Consider the following 27,992-nt stretch of genomic DNA (forward strand, 5'->3'; position numbering starts at 1 on the left):
AGTGCCGCCTGTGCTTCTGGGTCTGCTCTGATTCTGAGCGGGGTCTTGCGGTAGCATAGCAACTGCGAGATCGAAGCCTGCTGGCGGGAAGCGACACAGCATGAGGCCCATCCGATTTAAGCCAGAAACCGGTGAGAGAGGAGGCCCATGCGACGACGCCGGCGAAAGGCACTGCGGGTTACCACGGACACACAGCTTGCAATTTAAGCCAGACCATTGAGGCTCTGCTGATACTAGTGCTCTCTTCTCTTCGGTACGAGCTGCTTGTCGTCTCGCTAATTCATATACACAAATTCAGCAGAAATAATGCATCCAGTACTTTTTTTAAAAAAAACATACAGTACAGGATTTTCCCATACTCTGATTGTGGTCTTGTTTTCCAGATTACCACTAAGCATTCGGTACGCTCTACAGGCTAAACTCAACTCCTCAGTCTATCTATATAGTACATTGCAAAAAGGACATAAGGTTAAATTGCAAAGTAAATTGATGTTCTGAATTTCTGAGACAATCGACATCGGTTCTGTAATGTGGCAAAGCAGTACATTGAAGGGAAGTGGATTTGAACCTCGAACACAATTTGAATGGAAGGCCTTAAATTGGTTCACAGCTCCGGCGGCTGCTTCTGGGATTCATGAGCTCCCCATGCCTGCCTCAGCCACTGACAGTGTGCGCCACCTGCGGGTAGCAGCAAGTGCCTGTCGTCTTCGGAAGCCCTGTTCTTGAGGAGGTGCAGTTGCAGCGCTGCAGCCTGCAGGCTGCCCTGCACCGTCGCCAGGGAACCTGCCTCATCATTGATGGTTCTCGCATGTCACAGGTTGCCCTACCCCTGCCATCATACACATTTACTCTAGTACTGTGGATGCAGATGGCCGTGCAATACAAATGGGGGGATGGGTTCCGACAGAGAAATCAGTTCAAACTGGTGGAGCCAAGAAACAAATCAGAGCAACATCTTCCATTTATCTTTGTTTCATGAAGGCAAGACATCGTCTTAATAAACAGGACTAATTATCTTTGGCAACACGGGGCGCTGAAGGTACTACAAATTATGAGTGGCCTTATTCATCTTCTCCATCTTCCCACATCATAATTTCTTTAGGAGTATTACTCTAAAGACAAGGGCATGCATGTGCATCTCATGAACGAAGCAGTACGAGCAAGCCTACAGAGTCAACGACTCTCCTGCTTCTTCACAGGCTCACAGCTGCATCCAGGCTCGCTACTGAGAACCCAGTCTCTGGACATCTACCAGCTGGTAGAGATCGCCACGCCGTTGGTATTGCAGAGGAAGAAATTGCCTGGAGGACATTTGGTCCAGATGTCAAACAAAGGTGGAGATTGATAAGGTTACTGTAAAGTCTAAGATTTCATTAAGCTTACCTCCTCTGCTCAATCAATGAATAATCAATCTCTGCTATTATAGTTGTCTCCTCATGCTCAGTAGTCACAATCACCTCTCCGAACTAGCAAAAAAATGCAATGAGTTACTAATTGCATCACCACACTTTGCTACAGTACAGTTTTCAGATTATTGACCAAATCACAAGAAGTTTTTGCTACAACAGAACTAGTTTAGTAGGGGTGTAGAGTCATAGGCTGGAAACAATATATCTGGTGGTTACGGACAGAACTAAGAGGTGGCATATGGAAATCTCAAATCAACTTACAGGCCCAACAAGAGTGGAGTGCCCCCAAGCAACATAACCTGCACTGGCATCTCGAGCCGGACCACATGTTGCAACAAACAGCTGGCACCAAACAGTCAATTAACATTTGAAAGCTAAAGGCTAAAGCTGGCAACCAAGAATGTCAAGTTACAGCTAAGAAAAATGAAAGACCAGCATAGTGGTTCAGTATACCTGGTTGTCTGCAGCCCTGCCATTGCAAAAAAAAAATTAAAATGATGTCATCAGTACATGGGCAAAAGAAAAGTAGTGGAGACATTTCAGATTGATAATTATCCTGATTGAAAAGTTCTAATCAAGTTTTCACTACATTTAAGCATATTTTAGGTAAGTTAAAAAGCATAAATAGAAGTATGTTATCATATTTTAAGCATAAATAGCATATTTTAGCTCATAAAGTTTCCTTTGCATTGTTATCATATCTCAAGGTGCAAACTAATGTATTACCTCGCCCTTTGCAGCAGCTCCCAGTGCAATGGTCCAGTGGTCATGTTGAATGCACCAGGATAGCACAACAAATGAGCACCTGCAGTCGAATGAGCTTAGTCTATTTCATCAGTTTCATTATTTTTCAAATTGTCAGAAACAGTAGGAAGCTGTATTACTGTGTTCTTGTTAATAGTAACTAAAAATCCGAAAACTGAAACAAACACAGCATAATTGGAGTATGCTTTACTAGGAGATTCTGAGACTATGTGTATACCCATTCCACATGTCAAGACAACTAGGTTAGCATTCTAACAGATGCCATGGTCCAAATACAGTGGCACAGGCTATGAAGCAGAAGTTTATAAACAATAGACGAGGAAGTCATACCTCTTGCAGCATACAGCATTGCTAATTCCTGGAAACGGATGTCATAGCATATACCAATACCAATTCGGCCGACATCTGAAAAATAAATCAACACTGCCATTAGAAGATATGCTTCAGCAACAAAAACAAAATGCATTTCACAGACAAGTGACACTAACAAACAACCTGGTATTGCTTGAACATACCACACTAATAAACAAACAAGTGTTCAGAAGCATGGATGGCCCAATGATCTCATAGCTGCAGATGGAAGATTAATTGGACAAACCTGTATCTACAACAGTAGGACTCTGCCCAGCAGTAAGAGTCTTTGATTCCTTGAAAGTAATCTTCCCTGGAATATCAATGTCGAAAAGATGGATCTGCAAGTTCCACAATTTTCATTATCAGAATATGCAGGACTGAACTAAACTAGCTACTCATGATGAGAACAATGAAAGTGAGAGGGGACAAAAAAGTGAAAGTAAGATAATCAGCATTCCCATAAAGATGGATGTGGTCAAATATGCATCTACCAAGTGTCAACACCGCAATGTGTTCAGTGTTCACATTCACTGGAAGAGTGAGGTAATACCATTAGTTGGAGCTGCCAAGCTGGCATGATTCAGGTATTACTGCGAGTTGTTATAATGTGGGATACAATATAGCATTAATTAGATATATAAATTTGCCACAGTATTATGTGCATTGAGAAACGTACCTTTTCATGAATCTGATCTAGTCAATAAGAACAGAAAACTGTATTGCTACTAGGAGTTTCAACAGTACCTTTCTATGTTTACCCTTAAGCTTGCCATCTGAACCAAAGACGCAGCATGTATTGTACAAGTTGTTACCAGAACGTTCAGCTATGGACCCACCAACAAGAGTAATTTGCAAGCTGCGAGCAACCTCCGACATCATTGAAAACGAAGGGGCTGCATTTCCACCAGCTTCAATGTCCTCAGCGTACTCTGGAAAGCTGTCATTTGAGTACGGACCGTTCCATATCTCCTACAGGTATATGTAACAAAGCAACGTAAGCACGGATCATGCTTCTAAAGTGTTGCCTCATGAGAGAATATGATATCTGCGTGAAAATTTGCAATGGGTAATGTGAGAAACTTTTTCAATGATCTGAACCTAAAGTCAACATTACTGAACTGCCTGATGCATAAAACCCTTGAGTTGGATCCAAAGCGGACCCATAAGATAAATTTTGCTCCAATTTAAAACAGTGATCTTCCTAAGCCTAGATTAGTACGCATATAAAGCTTCAGAATTAGACCTCTGAACATGATATGATACAGTAAGCACTACCTCAAATTTCAAGCGATAATCTGCCAAAGCCTAGATTATGTAGGTATGTAACATTCCAGAGCTAGACCTGACCGTGATATAATACAATGACACTACCCCCAAAACCAACAATCGAATCCTCGGTCAGAGGCATAACAATAGCAGTCAGGGCTTGCACCTTGTACAATCACCGATCAATCGACCAAATGATGTGATGAGCACAAGCTCCTATGCACAAGTCTTCAAAGCGTTAAACAATTAACGCGATCACTACTAACCGACGATACCATTCCACTTCGAGGTCAACTAGCAGACATCAGTACCCAAAGAGCAGATGATAGCAGGAAGCTTGTTATTAGAGACTCACGGGGAGGAGCACGAGCTTGGCGCCGTCGGCGGCCGCCGCCTCGATGGCCGCACGCGCGTGCGCGATGTTGCGAGCCTTGTCCGGCGTCACCGAGAGCTGGCACATCGCCACCTTGAACTGGCTCACGGAATAGAACCCACAGCGAGGTCAGATCAAGCCCCCACCTAATTCAAAAGTCAAAACCGAAGGAATCCGAACCAGGAAGGAGGCATCACCTTGGAGAGAGGCGGGGTCGGGAGCTCGAGGGCGGGAGGGGAGCGCGCCTCCTCCGGACGGAAGGAGGAGGGGGCGGCGGCCATGGCGGCGATGCGGCGGAGTGGGAGGCGGGAGGAGGAGAGGCGAGCGCGGCTGGCGGAGCACGTCAGGCGCGGGGCGAGGAGCGCGGCGGCAGTGGATGTGGCTGCGGCTCTCATCTCATGCGGGGTGCGGTGGTGTAGCAGTGTAGCGGCTGGCGAGGAGGCGTGCGCCGTGACGGCGACCGGTTGGGGGAGTGGTTGGGTTGGGCGGATGGATGGGCATCAGGCCATCAGCTGCTCGTGGGCCCGGTATGTCAGCGAGTGATGTGGCTGCAAACGTTTGGTGATGGACTAGTGGCTGACAGCACTATTCGTGCTGGATTTTTACCTGAAGGCAAGGACAGCGCCGCCACCAGCAGTTTAGATGGCCGTCACGTCACCGTGCCAATCCAGTCGCGCCGCCGTCCGGTTCCAGCTCGCATCGCGAATTTCTGATCTCCACAAGAACCTTTTCAGCGAGTGACACCATGACAAGCCGGAGCAGCCTTGCGCGATGTTCCTGCCTTGTGCTGGGCCCTTTCTGTTGAGCACGGAGTACCCCCAGAAATCGGCCCAGCTCGACACGGAGTGCACACCCACCCAGAGATCGGCCCAGCTAGACGATCGACCGAGGATCATCAAGCCCAGCCAGCCTCTTTTGTTCAACAAATCGCGGGCCCGTGTACCAGATTTCACAAAGCTTCTCCTTTGCTTTACCAAGCCTAGTCCAGGAAACTCGTCTGCTCATCTGCTGCCGTTGCACCTCAAGCTGGTGCCTGGTGCACAGCACAGTACACTTTCGCCCAGCTTAACTCCGCATCTGAGCTCACACTTGATGATGCCTTAGTGTAGCACCATAGAATGAAACATTGAATAAGGTTGCCCGAGAAATGCAGTGGCTCCACTGGCGTGGCAGAGCATCATGCAGACAATTAACACTAATAAAGAAGGGAAGAATGAAAACATAACATTTAGTTTTAGTACACCCATCCTTTTTAGGAGCCTATGAAAGACCGGTTGATGCGTGCTGAGATTGATGAAATCATCGTAAACGGGAGACGTTGTGTATTACCACCGAAAGAACAATTAGCTGAAATAATGCTCGAGTGGTAAACTTAGAAATTGGTTACCATCTTTCATCTCACTTCGCCGGAAGTTATTGACTTACAGGACCAGTGAACGAGAATTAAATTGTGTATGTACTCCCTCTGTTCTAAATTGTAGGTTATTTTAGTTTTTTTATTCATAAATATAGTGTATGTCTAGGTGCACAATAATATCTATAAATTTAGAAAAGTCAAAACGACCTACAATTTGAATTTTTAAAAAAGTGCGAAAAATCATCAACGTCATTGCAAAAAAGTGCACAGTAGGTTTTTAAATGCGATGCTTGATACAATTGACACGACATTATAGCAGAGCTTGTGCGCGTTTTCGCCGCACGTCGTTGTTAACCGTGAATGAGGGGCAGCGACATTATAAGCTTCTTTCCTGTGTCACACTTGGTCTTAGCCTTGCCCTTGGCTCCAAGGAGATGGGAGAGAATTGGCAGGCGGTGATGACTCCGTTCTGCTCATCTGTATCCGCCTTGCAGGGGACTGCTCATCTGCTCCCGGACTCATTTTGCTCTCTTCTCGTGCCTTTTTGCGGCAGTGTCAAATGACTTGCTCGAACCACGCATGATCGATGGGTTGCCTGATGCCGCTGCAAATCAGGACAGTCTTTGCCGTCGACAAGGTCGTGCAAATCTAGGACCCTGCAGCCTCCTGATTGCGAGAGCGCGAGACAACACGTCCGTCCGTAACCTAGAGCCCGTAGCCTATCAATTGGGAGTAGTAGTAGGCAGGAAACGAGAATCTGTCCAGGGAAACGAAACGAATCGATCCTTCACCGGTGTCGCATATCAACGGCACCGGCAGCAGCCCCTGTTTTTCTATGCGGTGACGAGTGGATGTGCTGTACTGCTTATACCCCTGATTCTAATGCGCGAAGGTTTCTCGAGGCTTCTTCGACCGATCCAACGAGTCGGATAGGCATTGGTGTGCGAGAATTGGGGAGCACACGGTTGTTTATATTTAGTAATATTCCGCTTAGCAAACATCACCACCTGCCGCCTGATCCCTACAGGTTTTAAAATCTGCATTTCTTTCGCTGTCACCCCAGGCTTTCCCTCCTCTAATCAATCGTGCAACTGTTTCCTGCCCTCCAAGATCAAGGCCGCGTCTACCTGCAGTCCTCTCAAGTGACCAAACTCAGAACGGGTCGTGAGTGTCGTGACCATCACTAGTGCACTCACCTATCATGCGAACGAACTTTTCTTGCGCTTCCGCTCCCTTTTTTCCCCCTCATGTCCCAGATTCCGGGAATCCGTGAGCGTGAGGCTCATCGAAGTGGCGACACAGTGTTCCTTGTTCCATTGCAACTTCCGATGTGCGCGAATCACCTCAGGAAAGCTGTTGGATCAGGTCAGGTCGCAGCAGCGTTTTCCAGGGTACAACGTAGAAGGAAGCGAAGAAGATGGTGAAGAGACGCGACGCGACCGCGGGCACCACCCACCAAACCCAGGTAATCCATTCCAAGAAGCAAAGCAAGGTCATGACAGTGATGCAGCTAATGCACAACACACAGCAGACTAGGTAAACAAGCTTCAACACTACCACAAGTGATAAGTCCATTGACTAACGCAACAATGCATTATTAGGGGATCGTGGCTTTAGCTGAAACGATTCCGACTGTAGCTTCTCTGGTGGAGCAATTTTTTCAACCTCCAGCTTGTGCGGTTAGAAAAATGTTTGTCAAAACAGCTTCTCTGGATTGTTTCAGATATATAAAAATGTGAAATGTCCGCTATAACTTTCCTTATTTTTTTCTTTCCTTTTTCTTTTTTCTCCCTTCTTTTTTTCTCTTTCCTTCATTTCTGTATCTTTCTTTCCTCACCTTATTCCCAGATAACGCCATCCGCTCGCCTTGTCCACTCGCAATGGCATCCGCTATCCATCCGCAGGCGGCAGGCTCATGCTTCTCTGTTCTACCGCTATCCAACGCCTCCGCTCCACCGACAGCCCCTAGTGCCGCTGTTCGTTGCCCCATAGCGCAGGCTCCCGGCGCTGGACCCCAGCATCGCCTTACTCCACCTCGCGCCCTACGGCCCCAACGCTGCCTCCCCCGCCGCGGGGTCACGGTGGGCAAAAAGGTCAGTTGCCCCCGCGGCTGAGGGTGAAGCCATGGGGAACCAATTTGTTCGGCTTCCCCCACCAAAAAGCTAGAGTGGATTTCCCGAAGCTCCTGGATGGGAGCCATCTTGCTCGTGCTCCTTTGGTAAAGCTTCACCAGAAAACAGTTAAAGGGACCTTAAGAGTAGTGAACACAGGGAGGGAGATCAACACGGGTTTTGAGTTTTGACCGGAAATTCTCCATTTCCATAGAAGTTTTCATCATCATCATAGCAGCATCTGCAGCCGCAGCGCCACAGCAAAAGCCAGCAAAATTTCTGCATCCTAAAACCCTTTCTAGTTCTTCTTCCTGCCCACAGCCCACCCTCTATTACTCTATAGCGCCGGATCAAGAAACAAGAACGGCAAATAACTTGAGCTTATGTACAAGAGAGGATTCCTAATCAACCACCCCTCATGGATCATCGATCGATCTCGCTTCGAGGACGGACGGACACGGACGGATTCGGTCGGCTCATCACTTGAAAGATCATCGCTAAGGTTAGGGACGGAGGATCTAGCCCAGGGAGCCCTCCTTGGCCGAGAGCCGCTTCAGGAACTCGTAGGTGGTCACCATGGTGGCCGCGGACAGCGACATGGACCCCCACCTCGGCCCAAGCCCGCGGTAGCACGCCGCCCACCCGCCTTCCTTGAGCAGGCCGCGCACGGTGCTCGCCAGCGTGGGGCGCGCCGCGTCGGCCTCCATCACCTGGAGCCGCGTCTTCACGGTGTCCAGCGGCATGGTCACCAGCGCCGCCGCACCCCCGGCCACGGCGGCGCTCGCGCCCTGCACGGCCATCAGGGACGGGTAGCTCTCGGAGCGCTCGGCGCCGACGACGCGCCAGAGGCACCGCTGCGCCATGGCGTAGGTCGACCACCACACGGCGTTGGACGGCGCGTAGGTCAGGATGGAGAGGCCGAACCCGCGGTACAGCCCGCGGACGCCGTCGGCGAGGAGGATCTTTCTGAAGGCATCCGCGCCGCCGCGGTAGCGGCAGGTGGCGGAGGTCTGGACCATCAGCCGCTGGCTGATGACGTCCACGGGGGTCCACACGACCTGCGCGGCGACGGCGGCGGAGACGCCCGCGGCGGCTGAGGCGGCCGCCGACGCGGCGGGCTCGGAGACGCCGAGCCGGACGGCGGCGGATCCGACCGAGCTCTTGGTGGCCTCGAGCGCCGCCATGTAGAGCGCGCGCGCTGGCACCGTGCCGGCCAGCGACGCGCCGAACCCACGGTAGAACCCTCTGAGGCCGTCGCGCCGGAGGATGGCGGCGGCGGTCGCGGTAGCCGCCGCGGGCGGCGGCGCCACCTGCAGGTGCGTCTTGACCACCACGGCCGGGTACAGCGCCGCGGACACGCCCGAGAAGAGCGCCGCGCCGAGGACGAAGAACCGCGACTTGTCGAGCATCTCCCAGTTCACCTCCGCCGGCAGCCGCCGGATCTCTTCCGCCGCTGCCGCCGCGGCCGCAGCGCCGCTCTCCTCCTCCATATCCACGGCGCTAAAGCTCATCGTTTCCTCCACAGCTTCCTACCAGCAACTCTCTCGCCTACCAAAACCCAATCGAACCTCGCAGCCAAGAAATTCAAGCCAGCACCAGATGAACCACCATCTCGCCGCTGCAGACCGACGGCAGCTTCCCTTCCCCCCTCTCCGGCGAGCACACACCGAATGAACGAAGTGCAAGAAAAGAGGAGCGCTTCGGATCCTTGAATGAAACGGAAAAAAAAGCCAGGCGAGATTGGGAAGCAGCGCGGAGTGTGCGATTCTTTGGGATCCCGAGGGGGTAAGTGAATATTTATACGGAAGGTTGGTGGCGTGGCCACACCCGCACTGCCTTATCGGGAGAGGATATGGCCGGACGGCGACCGGCACGTGGCGGCGAAGATGCGTGTCGGGACGCTGGGTTTATCGGTTACTGTTGCGAGGGGTGACTGGAGACCGCCGGTGGGACGGTGGGCGTCTCCCATTGGCTGGATCTCGCGGGAAAGGTGGCCACCGTCTGTGTGAGAGGACGCCATTTTTAATGGGCGAGTTGGAGTGTTGCGCACACAGAGACAAGGAGCTCGCCCACAATAAAAAGCAATCAATATTGAGAGATGGGTCGCCGACACGCCGGCCCAAATATTTCTGTGTGCTATCGTTCGTGGGTAGATCCGAACTTGTAGCCAATAGGGTTTATATTTGAAGATGCATCATTGGCGATTGGACATAGGAGCTGGATTTGCATGATGAGGTGGAGCAGTAGTCTGCAATTTTAGAAGCTTACGAGTTTGATGCCGTGACAGGGAATGGTCTACCGAAACGCTCGAAATGATAAATGTTGGAAGAGTGTACGGTTTTTCTATGTAAAATGGTATCATTTTCGTTTTATGCATAAATACAAGTTCACTTTTTGTGTAGTTGTTTCACACATTCGAGTAACGCTTATTCGCTTTATGCATAAATACAAGTTCACTTTGTGTAGCACATTTGAGTAACGTTTATTGGCTTTATGCATAAATACAAGTTCACTTTGTGTAGTTGTTTCACACATTTGAGTAACGCTTACGTGCAAAATATTCCACACAAATAAAAAAACAGGTTGCTCGAGGACTTCGTGCTCGCAAGAGTCAAATGTTAAGGGCATTGATATTGTGCAGGCAGGAACCAAAAATTGCACATAAAAAGCTTTGATCACATATTATCTTGTTTATTCACATTTCTACAGTAGATGTAAATAATGAGACTAGCAAGGTAATAAGAGTGTTGCCAGCTTTCAATTGTATGGACTCATATGAGCGGTTCATTTTTTGCTCCACTGCATGCATTTCCTGAATTCGTGCTCTTGGTGGCGCATATCATGCAAGCAAACATTCCTTAAGTTGGGTGATTTAAACATTTTTTTGGAACCATCTTCCCCGCCAAACAAACAGAAACACAATCCCAGCTTGTCCTTAACAATTCGCAAGAAAAATAGTTAGGGAGTCACGCGCCAAACATGGAACAAGACGAGAGTGCGGTATACCAGCAGTCTAGTACTGTGACGTTCAGCCACAGTTCGGTTTTTCTTTTTCTCCCCTCCGGAGATGCCGGCAATGGCATGCTGCATTGTAGACGCGGGGCACCATCATTCGTCTCGGTTCTGTGGCCAAAAGTGGCTCCACCTCCAACCTCCAGACGCCACATCCACCACCCCTTGACGGGCGGGTCGCACCGAGCGGCCCCACGTACGTACGGTTTGGATCGCCACCTTTGTTGCGTTGCGATCTGGCTGCGTGTGCGCACGCACGCGCGAGGCGGGCGACGCGCGGTTCGTTGGGCGCCCGTAGAGTTGGAGAGGAGGATCCATGGGCTACGACGGGCGGATCTAGTGGGCGGGACGGGACGGGCCCAGCGTGCCCGGCCGTTGGATTCTCGAGGGGCCACGCGCCCACGCCACACGCGCGCGCCGAGGTCTGGGGCTCATGGCCTCCACGGGGTGTGCACACCTGCTGGTGGCTCTCTGTTGCAGACCACGACGTGTTTCGTCGTCGCTTGGCAGTCCGATTTTCCACGGGTGACGGGTCCGATATGTTTTCGTTCGACGGTGCTCCAGCTTGTGCACGCCGTTTTTTCTTTCAAATTTGTTTCGTTTTCGTTTTGCCAATACTTTGCTTGGAATTTGGCCGAAGAAGATGGCGAGTGTCCCAATGCTCAGAACCAAGACGAAAACAAGGGGAGGTAAGTAAAACCGTTAAACCGTTGGTACCGCAGCGCAGATTCCACATTCGTTTTAGCAGCACGTGGACTCCACGATTTGACCAAGTTACTGTTCCAGTAACACCGAATCCAGGGAATCAGGGATCGAGATGTTAGACAGGACAGCAAGCACCGAACTTAAGATTTTTCAAAGGTTGAGCGGTTGAGCCGAAGCGAACTGTACAAGTGAACCCTGTAGCTCTAGGTCACGGTCAAGCAGGTAGACGACAGAACAGTCGGTGGCGACGGCACTGTAGCTCTCGCCGGGAGTCATCTGAGGGGCTAGTTCCGCCCTGCGGCGGCCGAAAGGCTGCGGCCTCGACGCTTCCTTCTCCGACCCATCTCACTCGATGCGCCCTTCCTCGAGCCGTGGAGCCGCGAAAGGGTAGCAACAAATTTTCTTGTGAAAAAAACACATACCAGCCTACGTAGCATGTAAGCACAACCGTAGCTTCTCCTCAAAAGGATCAGACCAGCGCGCCCATACAAAAGAATCGAGAATGCAAACTACGTTATCTGCATTTCTTCTGCGGATCGCAGTAGTGTTCTCCAGCTTTGCTAAAGGATCGGATCAGTGTGTCTTTTCCAGTGGATTTTGTACATTAAAAAACGAACAGATGGCCGTGTGGATTTTGTATACAAGTGTGTCTTTTCCAGTGGATTTTTCCAGCCATTCTGTTTGCCCGCGCATGGCCTGGCTCCCCGTCTCTTCGCTACACTGTTTAGAACGTACGTGGGCTTCAATATTTCGAGCGTGGGCTTTTAGGCCTAGGGAGGAGATGAGGCAGAGAAAAGAAGCCCAGAAAAGAAAGGACGGCCTCGAATATAAACGTGATACGTCCAACCGTTTCTTTCATTTTGGGCCCACCTTCGTTTTCGTTTGCCCTCTGCTCATCTAGTCATCTTCCTGCCGGCGCGGTGGACTGATTCCGTGGGGCCGTTCGGTCAGGATCTACAAGGAGTTGCTCCTGCTGGGGAGTGGAAGACAGCCGCGGTGATGGAGAATTGGAGATGGAGGATATGCGCCAGGTCCCGCCATCGGGAACAGGCCGGAGCGATTTGGCGGGGAAGAGGCGGAGGCGCGGAGAGGCCAAGCAAGCCGTGGCCGCGACATGAACGGCGGCGCACCTGTTGCAAAGGTAACCCGCTTTTCATCTTACCATCTGCTCACTGCATGTCAAGCATTACTGGCACGATTTTTTTCGAATACATTACAATCTGATAATCGACTTTGACTAGCTTTTAGTTCTTTCGCCTAGATTATCAGACTAATAATATACTATCATATTATGAGCTGTTCGCTTACTTCTTCAAGGGAATGCGTAACTCGCACCATTTTTTTTTTCCGCCGAGAGGTTGACTCAATAACAATAAGATCTATAACTGAAGTCTAGCAAGTTTCCAAGACGTGTCGTCATGCTTCGTGGCCAATTCAATTGACCTGGCTAGCTAGTTAGACTTCCTATGACATGTTGAGGGCATATTACAGTCATTCACACTGCTATGTTCACATCATATGGCATTTCATCTGAAGTTTGTTCTAAGAAATATTGACTCTTTACTGCTACTACTAGTAGTTTATCTATGACCGATGAGACTCAGCCAAAATATAAGTTGAACTGTTTTGTGATGACATGTCAGACAAACTATATAGAACCATAAGAAAACAGAATGAACTCACTTGCTAGCCTGCTGTGTTGTTTTCCATTCATTGATGTGAATCGGTGATGCATGAAATAGCTCCTTTGTAGAACTAGCCCGCCTCCGTATAATTCTTTTCAATTGTTCTCCACCCAATACATTGGCATGCTGTTTTATTTTCTAACAAAGGCAGTGTTCTCCACCCAATAAATTGACAATGTCACATTCTAGTATTCTTCAGTTATCTTCCAATGTTTATCAGATTCGGAACTAAGTAGTATTTAACTAAATCAATCTGAATTCACCGTGGAATGCTGAAATGCCTTTACTTATGCAGTTCCTCTTAACGAAAAGCATGCTAATGCACGATGACGTGCAAAAATCACATGAATGCAAAGGGTTTGGAATTGCCAACCTCCATTCATATTCAATATGAGATCTTCTTTTTTGACTTTTTACGGTGGGCGCCTTATCCGCTCTACTTATCTTACCTTCCCAATGCATTTTGCAGAATTTTTTTTGGGCATTGTCTTATCTTATGCACGCCCGCTTTTTTGTTGCTATCTCTTTCACCAAAGTTAATCATGTGGCGCCAGTACAATTTACTAGTAGATTAGCATTAACAATACACGAATATAGCACCATTAGGTTGTCAGTTGAGAACATGGATAAGATTAGCCGTTGGAGAGATGGTGTCGTTCACCGTCCAGTCCAGCGTAAAGGTGAGGATTAAGGGGGGCTTCCCATTATATTTTGTCGTACCCATAAAAATACCCAATCCAATGCAATATAGCATTAGCTTTGGCTGATGGTACGATTGGTGGATAAGGATCAAGGAGGGCACTCAAGTTAATTTGCAATTTTATATATATCCCTTCTAGAATCTTCTAACTGGCCGAGCATTAGGGTTTGAAAGTTCAAAGCCCGTTGCTTTTGTGTAGCTAGTGCCGTGGCATCACGTGTGCTATGGTTTCCGCAGCCGTGGTTAACCTTGTAATGCGTGATTACGACTTAATCCTATACGAAGGATGTGCTTATCCGAACTGCATGGGACTCAGTTGACTTCGTGCATTGGTGTATTATTTCTTAGGCTGATATTATAGCAATGCATTCTTTCCGAATTTTTTTTTTGATGTGGCATCTTGTATAGTAGCTCTTATTTAAGTGTTCTTCGAGCTCTTGCAAGCAAATTGGAAAACAAGTCCCTTGCTAATTTTCTATCTAGTTTTTTGCTACTTATCCGAACAATAAGATTTTGTGGCCTTTTCATTTTGAACAATTTCTTGCAGTTAACTTGATCAGGAAAATACCCATTCTTTTTCAGTGGATAACATATAATTTTGTCACGCTTTTGAGTTTATCACAAAGCCATGATTCCTGACGAATCTTGTTTATATTTGTTATTATCTCTAGCAAAAGTAGCCCGGATATTTTTGGTGTAAAGTTGACATACTATATGGTACACGTCGTGAATCATGATCCCCACTACACTTACAACTGAAAAAACAATTCCAAAATATCTTATCAGCGATAGTGTGAAAATATTCACGAATCTTAACTGCATTAAACAATGATAGATGGGCAAGGATGGACATGCCAAAACCTAGCTAGCTAGGAATCTTGTTTCAATGATTCCGACTGAACCACCATCTAATAGTACTAGGTTTTAGGACCTTCTAGACCTATTACAGAAATAGATCAATTTACAAGTTTCTTGTGCAAAATAGCATGCCACGATGATAAAAAAAATGGATTTTGGTGGAAAAGGCATTTGGAGATGGGCCCATCAATCAGTTTATGCAAACAAGTAGACAAAGGGAGAAGGAAGAAACAAAAGAAAAGGCAGCATGGCTTGGGATGAGTCACCAGTTCTTGCCACAAGTGGCGCCTCCGCGACATGCCGCGATGGCGTCCCGGCTACTGATCTGAAAGCTACAGAGGCATAGTATGTTTTTTAAAGGGAGGATGGCGACAAGGACGACTACTTCTTCAGTGCAGGTCTACGTGATGAGAATACGACGGCAAGCAAGAAAAATCTCTGCTAAGCTGGAGTAAAATATTGAGAAAATCAAAGCTGTCCAAGTTGGTTTAATTTACTTGTGCTCATGGAATTACTGCATCTAGCCCTGTCAATGCAAGTCTTTCAATCTACATCAACTCTGTGTCTTTTCACTAAAAAAAAGGTTGTGTCAGTTTAGTTGATCTTTCATTGGCAATTGAGTAGAAAAGCAATTTGGAATATAGTCTGGTTCCTAAACTCACACGGTAAGTTAATGTTCAAGTGAAGCACGCTAACCGTCTCAGTGGCTTTGCTGCACCGGGCGTGATGACAGGCTCCTGACGTGAATAGGTGATTCATCAAGGTCTGCCTGTGTGACTAACTCAAAGTTGCTTGCAGACATATGTTTATATATATAATAACGATGTGCTAACTGCTGCTCAGAAACTGAAATGTGTAACTGCAAGTTGTTGTTACTCGTTTTGCTAAAGATACGAATTTGCACCCGATTTGTTAAAATGTACGAGCTTTTGTTTTTTTCCTGTCACATATGCAGCTCTCTGACCTCTTAACAAGTAACTCCAATCTGCTTTATTCAGTGTCATTAGACTAAAGTAGTTGGTGAGCAGACAGAGGAGGAGAGATAAGGGCCAACAGCTCAACAGAAAAACCAAGCAAGGCTGCAGACTGGAAGACCCCTCTCAGAGACACACACACACACACACACACACACAGAGAGAGAGAGAGAGAGAGAGAGAGAGAGAGAGGAGACCTTGCAGGGAGGCGAAGCAAGGTGGGAAAGAGGCAGCAAGGGCGCCGGGCTGCCGGAAGGGGAACATGCTCCCTCCTCATCTCACAGGTATTCCTCGCTGACTTGCCGTCTCCAGCCTCTCTGATCTGTGGCCTATTACTTCCCTGCGGTGTGAGCGGAGCTCTGCTTTTGCTCCCAGGCGAGCTGGTTTTCGGACCGTTTCTTGGTGATTCTGCCTGATTTGGGGTGGATCTGACTGGTTTATTCGTTGCTGGGTTGTTTTTTTGAGTTCATACGGCGCTGAGATTTGCGGGTGCATTTCTGGTCGGAGGTGAGGTGGTGGCTGCAGTGTGTGACCTACTGCACTGTGCCAAAGCCTTCTTCAATTTGCTAGAGCAAAACATATGTCGGATACCTGTTGGTTAATTGATTGTTTTATTGCCTCGTTACGTTCATGTCTGAACAATCCTTGTGAATCCACAAGGGTCAGCTGTGCCTGGTTGGTTTATTGTTAGGGGAAAGGAGCTGATTTGGACAGTGAGCTCGCAACACTGCAGCTCTGTTGGATTTAAGTAAATTCATGTAGCAGAGATTTGCATGCAAGTTAGTTTGTTCACGATTTGTTTCAAGAAAACAATTCGTCTTACATATAACTATTGTATAGAATTTTATGAAAACTGGAGGTGGGAAGAACTATTGACCATAATATGCAGCGCTAGTTCACTAGTGGGCCTATAGGTAAAACTAAAGTAATCACGATTAACTTGTCTCAGGCTCTCAACATATAGTTTGATTGCTCAAAAATTTATTGCGGTTGTGAAGAGATGCAGATGTGGTTGCATGAAGGATCAGAATTTCGGAGGGAGCTACCGAGTTGATGCATGGCACTGATGCAAAATATTTCTAGCTACCTTACTATCTTAGATGTGCATGGCTAGGTTACACATCTCAGATAACCAGTTTGTGTGGATTTAAGGGGCTAATAGCTGCACAATGGCTAACTTAAGTTTCCTTTTTCTTGAATATGGTGGAAGGTCGATTACTCGATTCTATTATGTTTTCATGTAAGGTCGTTCCATATTAGGGAGACTGCATTGGTTTGAAATCTCTTATTACTTTTTCTTGGGACTGACCCGTGTTTATATTTGGACAGTATGAACTGAAAAACAAGAATTGAGAATTTCCATGAGATGAGACGTAAGGAGAATCTCCAAGATATCGTCAATTTGATTTTTTTTTTGCGAGCCCTTTGTCCTTTGTAATATCTTTATCAGTCTAGTTTCTTGCAGCTAGATATTAACAACTATTGTGTCCCTCTGCAGAAAATGGCACGATAATGATTCAATTTGGTCATCAAATGCCTGATTACGACTCCCCAGCTACCCAATCAACTAGCGAGAGTCATCAAGAAGTGTCTGGAATGAGCGAAGGAAGCCTTAACGAGCATAATGATCAATCAGGTTTGGCTCATATCCATTCTGTTTTATTAGTACAGAATACTGCCATATCAGATCTCTTGCAAATAGAAAATGGTTAAAAAGAAAAAGGAATTTTCATAGTTGCAAGCCTTTTGTGCATACGTACAATCCAAGTTATTTGACACTCCTTTTTTCCTTGTATTAATTCTAGGTAATCATGATGGTTACTCGAAGAGTGATGAAAATAAGATGATGTCAGCTTTATCTCTTGGCAATCCAGAAACAGCTTATGCATATCCAAAACCTGACCGTACTCAGTCCTTTGTAAGTTCCAATTGTCGCAGTCCTTGACTAATTTTAAGTTCCAACTGTTTGCCAGTTCTCAGATAGGCAATCATGTGAGTTACACGAGATGCTTACATTTTCAGGCTATATCATACCCATATGCTGATCCATACTATGGTGGTGCAGTGGCAGCTTATGGGCCACATGCTATTGTAAGCGATCTTTATGCATCCAGCCTGTTCTTTCATTAACTTCTCCTACTTTCTGGTGCTAGATGTCCTTTATCCACTTTGCTAGCCAATGACTACCCTTTTGGGTCCAACTAATAGGATCTTTTCTGTGCATGCATGTGTGCCTTGAGTATTCTGCACCGGTTAACAGGAATATCTATTGAGACAGCACCCAGCATCATTGTGATTGATTTACCCTTGTATTCACCTTGCGAAATTTTTACTCCGTTATCAAAGCATTCTGCAGCTGTTTTTACATTCTTAGTCTGCATGAATATGTCATTGTCATTCTGCTGGTCACAGTGGCTTGTTTTTGTTAGCTCCAGTATAAGTTGGCATTGACAATTACTCCCTCCGTTCCAAATTGTAGGTCGTTTTGGTATTTCTAAGTTCATAGATGTTATTATGCATTTAGACATACGATATATCTAGGTACATAACAAAAATCATGCACCTAGAAAAGCCAAAACGACCTACAATTTGGAATGGAGGGAGTACAATTATAATTTCATATTTTATCTAATTTTTCAATAATTAAGCAGATGCACCCTCAGCTTGTGGGCATGGTGCCGTCCTCTCGTGTGCCATTACCAATCGAACCAGCTGCTGAAGAGCCCATTTATGTAAACGCAAAGCAATACCATGCAATTCTCCGAAGGAGACAGCTCCGTGCAAAACTAGAGGCTGAAAACAAGCTGGTGAAAAGTCGCAAGGTACTCTGTCGCTGCTAATGCCTTGTGTGATTTTGTTGCTGGAATTCCTCTTGAAAATGGCATTGGGGCATTTTCGCACCACGAATCAGCATCAGATTCATCTAGTGCCTTCTTTTTCCAGCATAAATAGAAGTACCTCACACATGCTACCAAACATAACATCTGTGCAGCCATACCTTCACGAGTCTCGGCACCAGCATGCCATGAAGAGGGCTCGTGGAACAGGCGGGCGGTTCCTGAACACAAAGCAGCAGGCAGAGGGCCCCGGCGGCGGCAGCTCGGACGCGCAGCGCAACGGCGGCCTGTTCACGAAGCACGAGCACAGCCTTCCGCCCGGCGATCGCCACTATCACCCGAGAGGGGGTGCTTGATGAACCCCCCACTGGCAACTCATCCTTGGCTTATCAGCGATTTCGACTCGGCTCTTGTCTTCTCTCGACTGAAAACTTGGGGGTTCCCGCAACTGTAACTAGGTGTGTCCGAATTGGCGGTCGCTCTGTTCTAGTATTACCTGGCACGATTGAGTCTTTGGGGGTCTGGACTCCGTGGAGAGCGGAGATGATGCAGGCGCGGCGCGAATGCCAGCCAGTCCGATGGTGAAACTGAACTTGTGTGACTTGTTCTAGGATCGTGACTGCTCTAATAATTGATGACCATTCTGTATGGTGCCTCGTGTTTTATGTTCGCAGATGATTGGTGCAGACCGTTGGACGTCCAGCCCAGCAAAACGGTGTACACTGTCCGGCCGAAATTGGGCCCGTGACGCCGCTGTGAGCCAGCAGCCGTTCCTTTGGGTAGCGCGTGGCAGCCCAAGCGAGTAGCGAGGGCGGATCAGGATCGCTGATCTTCCCGTCCACGTCAAATTGCTGCAGTCTTTAGTGGTCTCCGTACGAGCAGAAACCCAGCGGGCAGTGGAAGTCTCCTCTTTCCCGGCGGCGCGCGAGGCGTCTAGAGCGAAGCGAGAGAACGTTCCACGCGGAAAGGCAAGTGGAGGAAAACCGGCGGAGGCCGCGGCCCACGGCAGGATGCGTGAGGATGGCAACTGAACTGATGGTCAACTAAAATAAAACCTCTGGCAATCCATCCCATCTGTGCGTCAACCAGGCTCCTGTGGAGAGCTCCTAATCCTTAGGCTCCTTGCCTCGAAACGTAACCAGAAGCTCGACTGTTCCTTTCAGCCGCGCCGCCCATGCCCTGGATTTAGTTACCTGCAGGATGCTTGGCATGATGCACTGCTAATCCCAAGTAACCGTGCAGTTGCATCGCATCGCTGTCCAGATTACGATCGCGTGATGGGAGCTCAGTTGCCTCTCCAACGTGTGGTTCTTAGCTGATCCTATATCTTTCTCTCTCTTATGGAACCAGGTCTCATACATTATGAGGCTGATTCTATATGGAATCAGATCCCATACATAGAACCAGATCCTATGCAATATAATATAGGGAGAATGGGAGAGAGAAGAGAGGGATGGAGGGTTACGGGTCCTATATTCATAGATTCAACCTGTTTCTATACATTGGAGATAATATAATATGTAATATCAAATCATTGTTGGATCCCACCTTAAAATAGGGGTGCACCCATACATTGTTGGTGCCGGCTAATACTACTAGTTTGTTAGCCGTACGTTTTTTCCCATTTAATAACGTCCGTGTTGCGCCGAATCATCATGACGACACTTTCATTCATCACAAAATGAATGGAACCAAACTAACCACCGATCGATCATTTTCTACCCACAAGAACAAGGAGAATAAAAAAGAAATGCAGCACGGGTCGGTTGGCTCAGGTTCAGAGTTGCAAACCACATGATTGGCGGTGTGGCGCTGGTGCGATCGAGCCGCCGGCTCCTCTCGCTCTCACGAGGTTCTCGCTTTACATGCCCACGAACCACAAACTCCCAAACCGGCGGCCAACCCGTTCCCATCTCGCAACAAGGCCTCCGCGTATCAGGAAACCGTCAGACGCATGTCACGTCGCGCGAGGGGTGACGATAATCCCTCGCTGTCCCGGATCCCGGATCGACTAATCAACGTGGAATTCCGCCCTGCTTACGACGCTAAGCGACTTTGCCCTGCAAGTTTAATGATACAATACTATAACCGTGCCTTTCGCTTACACGATGGATCGACAACTATTCTCTCGGAGCGCACTAGAAAACTAGTTCCTCCGACGAAAATGTTGGGCATCGGCACACTGAATTGAATCCCGAGACGGCGAGAACGCTTCCAAGTCCCCGACGTCAAGTAGTGAGCTCACGTCGCTCCCTCCAGAAAACGCTCGCGCTCTTCCCGTCCTTGTGCTTATCCTTGGCCCGGTACCGGCACGCTATAAAACACGGCCACCTCAGACCTCACTCCCACAGCCAAAGCCGCCGAAAACGAGACGAAACCAAACCAAACCTCCCAGCCTCTTCCCCTGCACCGCGTCTCCACCAGACCAGATCACCACCAGACGCCGCGCGATAGGAGAAGAACACGCGCGCGTCCCCCGCCACCAGACGCTCGCCGTGCCGCCCCCACCACACCAGTAGCTAGCTACCTCACCGTCCGTCCCGTCCCGGCGGGCCCGTCTCAGCAATAACAAGACTCCCTCCGCGCCGCACGGTGCCGACCGACCGGCCAAGTCGCCAAGACAAGATCTGGTTGGCTCTTCGGGGGCACGAGGAGGCGCGCTCGCCCGTCGTCGGAGCCGCCGGGCGGAGATGCTGCAGCTGCTGATGGCGCTGGCCTTCTCGGCGGCGCCGCTGACGCTCTACGTGCCGCCGGTGCGGAGCCTCAGCCTCTTCGTCGAGGCCATGGAGGCCGTCTGCCGCGACTGCGCGCCATACTCCCACGGCGCCGTCCTGCGGTTCCGCCTCGGGCTCTCGCGAATCCTCGCCGGACTCGCGCGCGCCCTCCGCTAATCGTCGGTCGGCTCGGATCGGATTCCTCTCCTCCTGCTCATACACCCACGCCGCGTATGGTACTGCATACAACACCTCGTGCTGCCTCTTCTTCTTCTTCGTCTTCAGTTCTTCTTGCTCCCTTTCTGGTAGAGTTCTAGCGCAATCCATGGAGTAGCAGTTAGTTTTGCAATCCTTCTGTTTTCTCCTCCTTTTTTTTTCCTTTTCCTTTTGATGAGGATTGGGTGTAGCATGTAGAGCTGGAGATAAAGGTTGTTAATAATCTGTCCAAAGGGGAGATTTTGTGAGAGATGATGAGGGAATGAATATGAACTAGTGTGTTTGCGTGGGATGTGAGGTAATCCCCCTAGGAATCTGATGTCCTTTGTATAGCAGTTGTGACTTGGGAATGCATCGCTTGAGAATTTCCGCAGTTCAATTTGTCTTGCCAATGCTTGAATTTGACAACTTGATACGGACACGGAACTCTATTTTACTATCTATTTTGATCCAACTGTTTCTGACATGAAACCTCATCCCCTTTTTGGTTCGATCCATTTGTTCAATTGCTGTGTTCTGGAAACCGACAAGCAAATGCCAAGGAACGGCCGACGCGATGTGCTCCCCCAGAGTTGAGTTGCTAGCTGCAGACACGAGGAAGAGATTGGGGGAAACTTATTAGCTCTTTCGTGGGAGCTGATTCTCCGAGAGCGGTTGAAAATGATTTCCTTTTATTTTCTAGCATAAACTTTAAAATTAGGGTGAAGAATCATTTAATAGGATTAGGAGAAGTTATTTTTTAAGCTCGAATCACTTTACAGAATCAGCAGAGAAGCTCTAAAAAATATTTATCAGCTCTGAAAGTTCTACTAAACGCACCCAGAAAAATTATTCGGCAGAGCCTCCATTCGGAGAATCAGCCCTGGGGGTCTGCCAAAACGTATCTTTACTTACACAGCAGCTGTTGCGACTGATTGGTCACGGCATTAGGTTTGACGAGCTGGTGCAGCAGAGCTACCATTCTAATGCAAACGATGCCGACCTCTCGCCGACGCGGTGTTGAATACCAGTTTCTGTAGCCATCTGGCTACGCCAAGCATCCTTAGCCCCTCGCACGTTCCCGCACAAGCGTCAGTCAGATGGTCAGTCAGGCGACCATTTCACACACAGCACAATGCCAGTGTGCCAGCAATGATAAACCCCGAATGGAGTCGGTCAGGGAGATTAGTTTTCTGTCGGAGGAACGGATCGTTCGAATATACTTATTACAGTACACCCGGATATCATAGTCGAGGGATCAGTTTTCTTTATTACTCCCTCCGTTCCAAATTGTAGGTCATTTTAATTTTTCTATATTCATATATATTATTATACATTTAGCCATACACTATATCTAGATGCATAGTAAATTATGCATCTAAAAAAGCTAAAACACAATTTGGAACGGAGGAAGTACGGTCCCGTTTGGCACGGCTCTAGCTCTTGCGAAAATAACTTTGGCTCTGGCTTCTTTGTAAAGCGGCTTTTTCTAGCTCTGGCTCGTGTTGTTAGAAAAATGTTTGTTAAAATAGTTTCTCCTGATTTTTAGATTGGCTTGACTTTTAGATTGGAAAGAATATGTGAAATGTCCATAGTACCTTATCTTCCTTTTTTCTTCTTCCTCTTTTCCTTTTTTTTTTCTTTTCTCTTCATTTCCCTTTTCTTTGTCTTTCCTTTCTTATTTCTCTTTCCTTCTCCCTTTCTTTTCTTTTTCCCTCCTCTCTTCCTCATCTGGTCGGCCTCTCCCTCTTTCCTTCTTGGCGCCCGCCTCTCTCTCACGGGCTCCATGCCCCCACGCCGCGGCCCCACGTGAGTGCCGCTCGGCAGTGCCTGCACGCCGCCGCGCCGGCGGCGGCCCCGACCGCGCCTAGCCCCATGGCCGCCACCGCATCATCATCGTCTATGGCAGTTGCGGCCCACCGGCCGCGCCTGCCGCCAAGCTGGACTTTGCGCCATCATCGTCCACCCCACACCGGTGCCGTTCACTGCTCCTCCTCTGGGGACAAAGATGGAAAACGAGCTGTTGGGATGAGGAGGAGCCGGTACAAGCCACTATTTTTAGCTTCTCCCTGGTGGAGAAACGCAGAGAGCAAGATTTCCGAAGCATCTGCCCAGCTTTCGCTTGTGAGCTATTTTGGGGTTGGCTGTTTGGCACGGTTTCATCAAAAACCAGTCGAGAAGCTGCTCAATGAGCCGTACCATAGGGGGCCTACACGTGGAAACAAGGTAGCGGTCAGCGTCAGCGAAAGTTTCCACTTTGCTCTTCTAGAATGCGCGGATCATCCCATCATTTTATTATCACATTCGCGTAGAAACAGCCACTGTGCTGCCTGCGACTTCGGATTGATTATTGTAGCTGCAGCGTTTACGGAATCCAAATCCACTGGATCCGTTGACTTGCACAAGGAGCACGGGGGCAGCATCTCATCGTCCTGGAATTCCGGGGCGAAATGGCGTTCTGCGCGAACGCCAGTGGAGTCGGTCGCGTGAGCCTGACGCTGATTGTTCTTGCGTTCGTTTTAAGTAGCATCTAGGGCATCGTCCCCGGGACCTCACGATTGGCACTTTTCCTGAGAATCGGTGCGCGTTCTAAGGAAGGTTCGTGCGTCCAAAGTCACAAGCAAGATGGCAGTGTGTTGAGATGCCTCTCGAGCTTCTCTGATCAGACATGAGAATCGAGAGCGCTCGAGGAGAGAGAGGAAATTATCAGAAGATACTGAACCAGAAGTATGGTACGGCAAATCTGGCGCTACTGACAGGCACACGTCGCACACGATACCGATTGTTCGCTACAACCCACGTATGGTTCGTCCGAATTTCTACAGTTGAATCACGCGCCGACGTTATCCTCGGACAAGTTACAAAGTCGTATCAGTATTATACAACGCAACGATTTCTCTGTATGTATTAGTTTACTGCAGTACTGATGACTACTGAATCCAGACCCTTCCGATCAGCAGAGGGCGTGCCCAAACCATCGTGTGCTTTCCCGCTAGATCGGGAAATAACTGTCAACGATTAATGTCAGGTCAACCCATCAATCCTTCATCCTTGTATGGCCAAGGACGCTCGGCCGCCGCTTCTATCCGGAAGCAAAGCTTTTCTCATCTGAGACGCAAGATCGCCAACACATGCCACCGTGTCATCTTCCCAAGGGAGACCTGTAGTTCCGGCTTGGGCACAGCCTCAGTGATAGTTTCCGGAACACCCCGGGTTCCTGAATTGACAGGGCTCGCGAAACTGCCGATGTATATAGCTTTGCGGGACCGCTGCTGCAGTAAGAAAATGCCACCTCGACTGGGGTACCCTCAGGCTACTTTGATTGCCTCCTGTTCTGGTTTAACTATGTGTTCCAAGTTGATGATCCTTACCGGCTTCCCTAGGCTCGACTTGTCCTCCAACTTAGCGATTTCAAGTGCCCTCGAGCAGACGGGAAAGCTCATTTCATCCCACGAATCCAAAATTATGCCTGACCCCAGGCATAAATCTTCACGGTAGAACGCTGCAAACTGACCGGCTGCTAAACCCTGGTCATCTTCAGACAGGCGCACCACCAAAACATCTCCGTTTTCTTCGGTGTGCTCTTTTGTCACAGTGCAATCATGGAATTCAGGGCTATGCCGCACCTGAGGAATCAGAATTTTCATATTAGCAGTTGAGCACAGAAACCAGTAAATTCACACAGGAACATACTACAAAATCTTGACATAAAACAGAAACAAACACAACTCGATTAAGAGAAGGATGGAGATAGATCAGGCATCAGTTGGTTGGAAGCTGTAGAACCTCTTTGTTCTTGATTTTTTAATCAATTTCGAGCTAACAGTTTCAAACTACTTTAGCCATGCTATAGCATCAGGAATCAGCAAGTTCAATTAACTCCACATATCGACTACAAATTTCCAAAATGCAAAGAACCTTCTATTCTGCCAATTCAGATTTTCAAGCCACCAACTGTTAAAACAAGGGATCACAAGCACATGGCACATGCTGATGACTACAGCGGGAAGATTAATCGTTTAACCACTTATCTTTTATGCAACCAAATAATGAGGCCTATTCGATGCTAAAATGTAAAACAAGGGTATTAATGCCAGATCACTCAAAATTGATCAGTCAACTTAAGCTTTTATCAGCTTATCGGAGTCGTATTTATGCAAAACCACCATTGTAACTTGCACGCAGAAGATGGTTATGGCATCCAAATAATACCAGACAGAAAAGGCCAATAACCATGTATCATACTGCCCTTAGCTGAAACCAATACTTGCTTTTGATAATGTAATAGCCAAGGACAGGCTGTCTCGGGAGTAAGTGCTACTCTATGGAACCATGTTACCTTGCATTTAAGTCGCTCACTGTTTCCAGGTCCAGAATCATCAAACCAGTTCAGTGATCCAACACGAAATGTGCGCCTCCGCTTATCCAGTGAATAGTAATTCCTTGATACGAAAACCACATTTTTTTGAACATCTTTCTCAACTACATACCTGCACAAGATAAGGGATTCATTTAAAGAGCTTCAGGATGAACCCAAGCATACACATTTTACATGATCATGGAAATTTTTTGCCATACTGCAACTACATAGGGCAGAGCAGTAACTTTACTAGATAGGTTGTTGCCTAACAAGCTGATAATATGAAAGTATATAGAGATTGAGTACGCGTCAAAGGCTGTACATACCAAGGTCCTCCAGCAAGCCGCAGTCCTTGCCGTTGACCAATTGTGTAGAACCAAAACCCCCGGTGATTCCCTAGGTAATCTCCAGATTCAGCTTCCAATATGATTCCTTCCATCTCACCTATATGTCTTTCAACAAACTCACTAAACTTGACCTAGAAACAGGTACCTGTTTAGTTCCATGATGATACCATTTACCAAAAATAAGAAAGCAAGTGCAATGTTTACCTTTCCAAGAAAGCATATCCCTTGTGAATCCTTTCTACCTTGATTGGGAAGGTCCATTTGAGCAGCCAGTCTGCGCACCTCATCCTGCATAGTACAAGACAAAAACTTATTAATAAAGCAAATTGTGCCATGTGGCCCATGATATTATAGGTTTGTTGTTGAAAATCAACCAAACCTTTTTAATACATCCTAGAGGGAAAAGAAGCCTTCTTAGCTGAGCCTGAGATAGATGAGAGAGGAAATAGGTCTGATCCTTGATCTGTAATAATTAAAAAAAGAGAGAATTAAACGGCTGAGTCATATGACAGTACCAAACCAATTTAACAATCGAAACAAGTCATTACTGTAACCCCAGTTTCCTATTGGTTTAAAGAAAGGATTAGCAAACTGGCATCAAATCAGATCTTCAGAAATCAAATGATCTATCTGAGGGATGCACGAAGTACCTTGTCCTTAGATAATTGTAATACTGATGGCGCTTCAGTATTTTCGACAGAAGGATGGACTACATGTGCATAATGTCCTGAAGCTATGTAGTCAAATCCGAGATTTTCAATAGCTTCTAAGAAAGCCCCTGCACAAATAACAATAATAAAAACATCATTAGAAAAATTAACATCAACATAAATTCAGGCTTCAATAGAAGAATAACATATTGACATCAAAATACACTGGTCATACCAAACTTTATTCTTGTATTGCAAAGAACATCAGGATTTGGTGTACGGCCGCAGCGATACTCATTGATGATATGAGATACCTAGATATCAAATTGATGATATTTTTTTCTCAAAATAAATACCATAACAAGTGCATTGGACAAAGTTCAGGGGCAATAGAAAGGGCTTAAATGAAGCTTACTCACCACATGATTCCAATACTCGTCGGACAGATGGACCACCTCCAATGGCACATCAATCTACAACACCATACAGCAGTCCCTCAGCCAATGTAAGCGAAAATTAGTCGATGCACATATGCTGAACACTAGCCATACCTTGTCACAAACAGCCTGTGCATACTTTAAATCCTCGTCCCACGGGCACTCGGACCAAAAGTTCCTGAAATCTTCCTACGAATTACAGAACCAAATTTACGACACATCCTGCAGCGTAGCATTTCCAGTACTAGCTTGAATGGTAAACAATGATTTTTCTTAAGCGCATACCTGGAACCAGATCTTAAGGTAGAACGCGGTGCAGCGGTGACCGGCGGCGTGGAGTAGGCGGAGAGCGACGCTGCTGTCCACCCCACCGCTCACCAGCACAGCCACCCGCAACGGCGCCCTGTCCGCCGCCGCGCACCGCGTAAGGTGCTCCTCCACCGCAACAGCCCCTCCCGCCCCCTCGACGCTGGGCGCCGCGGCGGCGGCTGGAGGCGCAGAGGACGAGAGGGCGCAAAACGGCCGCGGCGGCAGGCGCGAGCGGAGGAGAGCTTTAGGGTTTAGCAGAGGCCGGCGCCGGAGAAGCGGGCGGAGGCCGGGAAGGGTGGAGGCGACGCTGCGCAGCATGGGTGGCGCTTGCCTCGAGCTCCCGGCGGCCGCGTAGCGCTTCTCGCTAGACTGGATTGGGTCTGTTTTTTCTTCTTCTGATTATGACTACGGATCGTGACCGTGCGTTGTTAGGCAACTATATTGCAAGACATGAAGCATTAAATAAAACAATAATAATGTGAAAACAAATACGAATATTAAAACTATAGTGCAGTATTTACTCAGGTGTAAAAATTTTAGTGATTACGTTTGTAACGTCTTGCTTGACAGTACG

At 47.8% G+C, this 27,992-nt stretch overlaps 4 protein-coding genes across 5 annotated transcripts; 1 reads left to right on the forward strand and 3 right to left on the reverse strand.

Moving 5' to 3' along the window:
• Nucleotides 1–943: 943 nt before the first annotated feature.
• LOC117838352 (omega-amidase, chloroplastic) lies at nt 944–4,594 on the reverse strand. Its single transcript, XM_034718351.2, has 10 exons — nt 4,365–4,594; nt 4,150–4,266; nt 3,273–3,497; nt 2,773–2,866; nt 2,505–2,579; nt 2,136–2,214; nt 1,863–1,878; nt 1,671–1,751; nt 1,384–1,466; nt 944–1,301 (listed from the first exon to the last, which is right to left on the reverse strand). The coding sequence occupies exons 1-10, from the start codon at nt 4,560–4,562 to the stop codon at nt 1,223–1,225; spliced, it is 1,047 nt and encodes a 348-aa protein (XP_034574242.1). The 5' UTR covers nt 4,563–4,594; the 3' UTR covers nt 944–1,222.
• Nucleotides 4,595–7,799: 3,205 nt separating this feature from the next.
• LOC117838353 (uncharacterized) lies at nt 7,800–9,614 on the reverse strand. Its single transcript, XM_034718352.2, has one exon. It carries the CDS (start codon nt 9,144–9,146, stop codon nt 8,154–8,156), a length of 993 nt encoding a protein of 330 aa, XP_034574243.1. The 5' UTR covers nt 9,147–9,614; the 3' UTR covers nt 7,800–8,153.
• Nucleotides 9,615–15,612: 5,998 nt separating this feature from the next.
• On the forward strand, nt 15,613–19,016 carry LOC117836574 (nuclear transcription factor Y subunit A-7). 2 transcript variants are annotated; one of them, XM_072291215.1, is made up of 6 exons: nt 15,613–15,853; nt 17,068–17,205; nt 17,375–17,487; nt 17,592–17,660; nt 18,218–18,391; nt 18,562–19,016. In XM_072291215.1, exons 1-6 carry the CDS (start codon nt 15,832–15,834, stop codon nt 18,760–18,762), a joined length of 717 nt encoding a protein of 238 aa, XP_072147316.1. In that variant the 5' UTR covers nt 15,613–15,831; the 3' UTR covers nt 18,763–19,016. The 2 variants fall into 2 exon arrangements, with proteins under 2 accessions (XP_072147316.1, XP_034571922.1); XM_034716031.2 differs by having other exon boundaries at nt 15,618–15,853; nt 18,221–18,391.
• A 5,081-nt stretch (nt 19,017–24,097) lies between these two features.
• LOC117836573 (uncharacterized) lies at nt 24,098–27,824 on the reverse strand. The gene is made up of 10 exons (XM_034716029.2): nt 27,395–27,824; nt 27,224–27,298; nt 27,092–27,145; nt 26,908–26,986; nt 26,673–26,800; nt 26,402–26,485; nt 26,227–26,310; nt 26,002–26,153; nt 25,655–25,805; nt 24,098–24,941 (listed from the first exon to the last, which is right to left on the reverse strand). Exons 1-10 carry the CDS (start codon nt 27,734–27,736, stop codon nt 24,624–24,626), a joined length of 1,467 nt encoding a protein of 488 aa, XP_034571920.1. The 5' UTR covers nt 27,737–27,824; the 3' UTR covers nt 24,098–24,623.
• Nucleotides 27,825–27,992: the final 168 nt, after the last annotated feature.

The sequence above is a fragment of the Setaria viridis genome, chromosome 9 (genome assembly GCF_005286985.2).
Source record: "Setaria viridis chromosome 9, Setaria_viridis_v4.0, whole genome shotgun sequence".
Classification (NCBI taxonomy): Eukaryota; Viridiplantae; Streptophyta; class Magnoliopsida; order Poales; family Poaceae; genus Setaria; species Setaria viridis.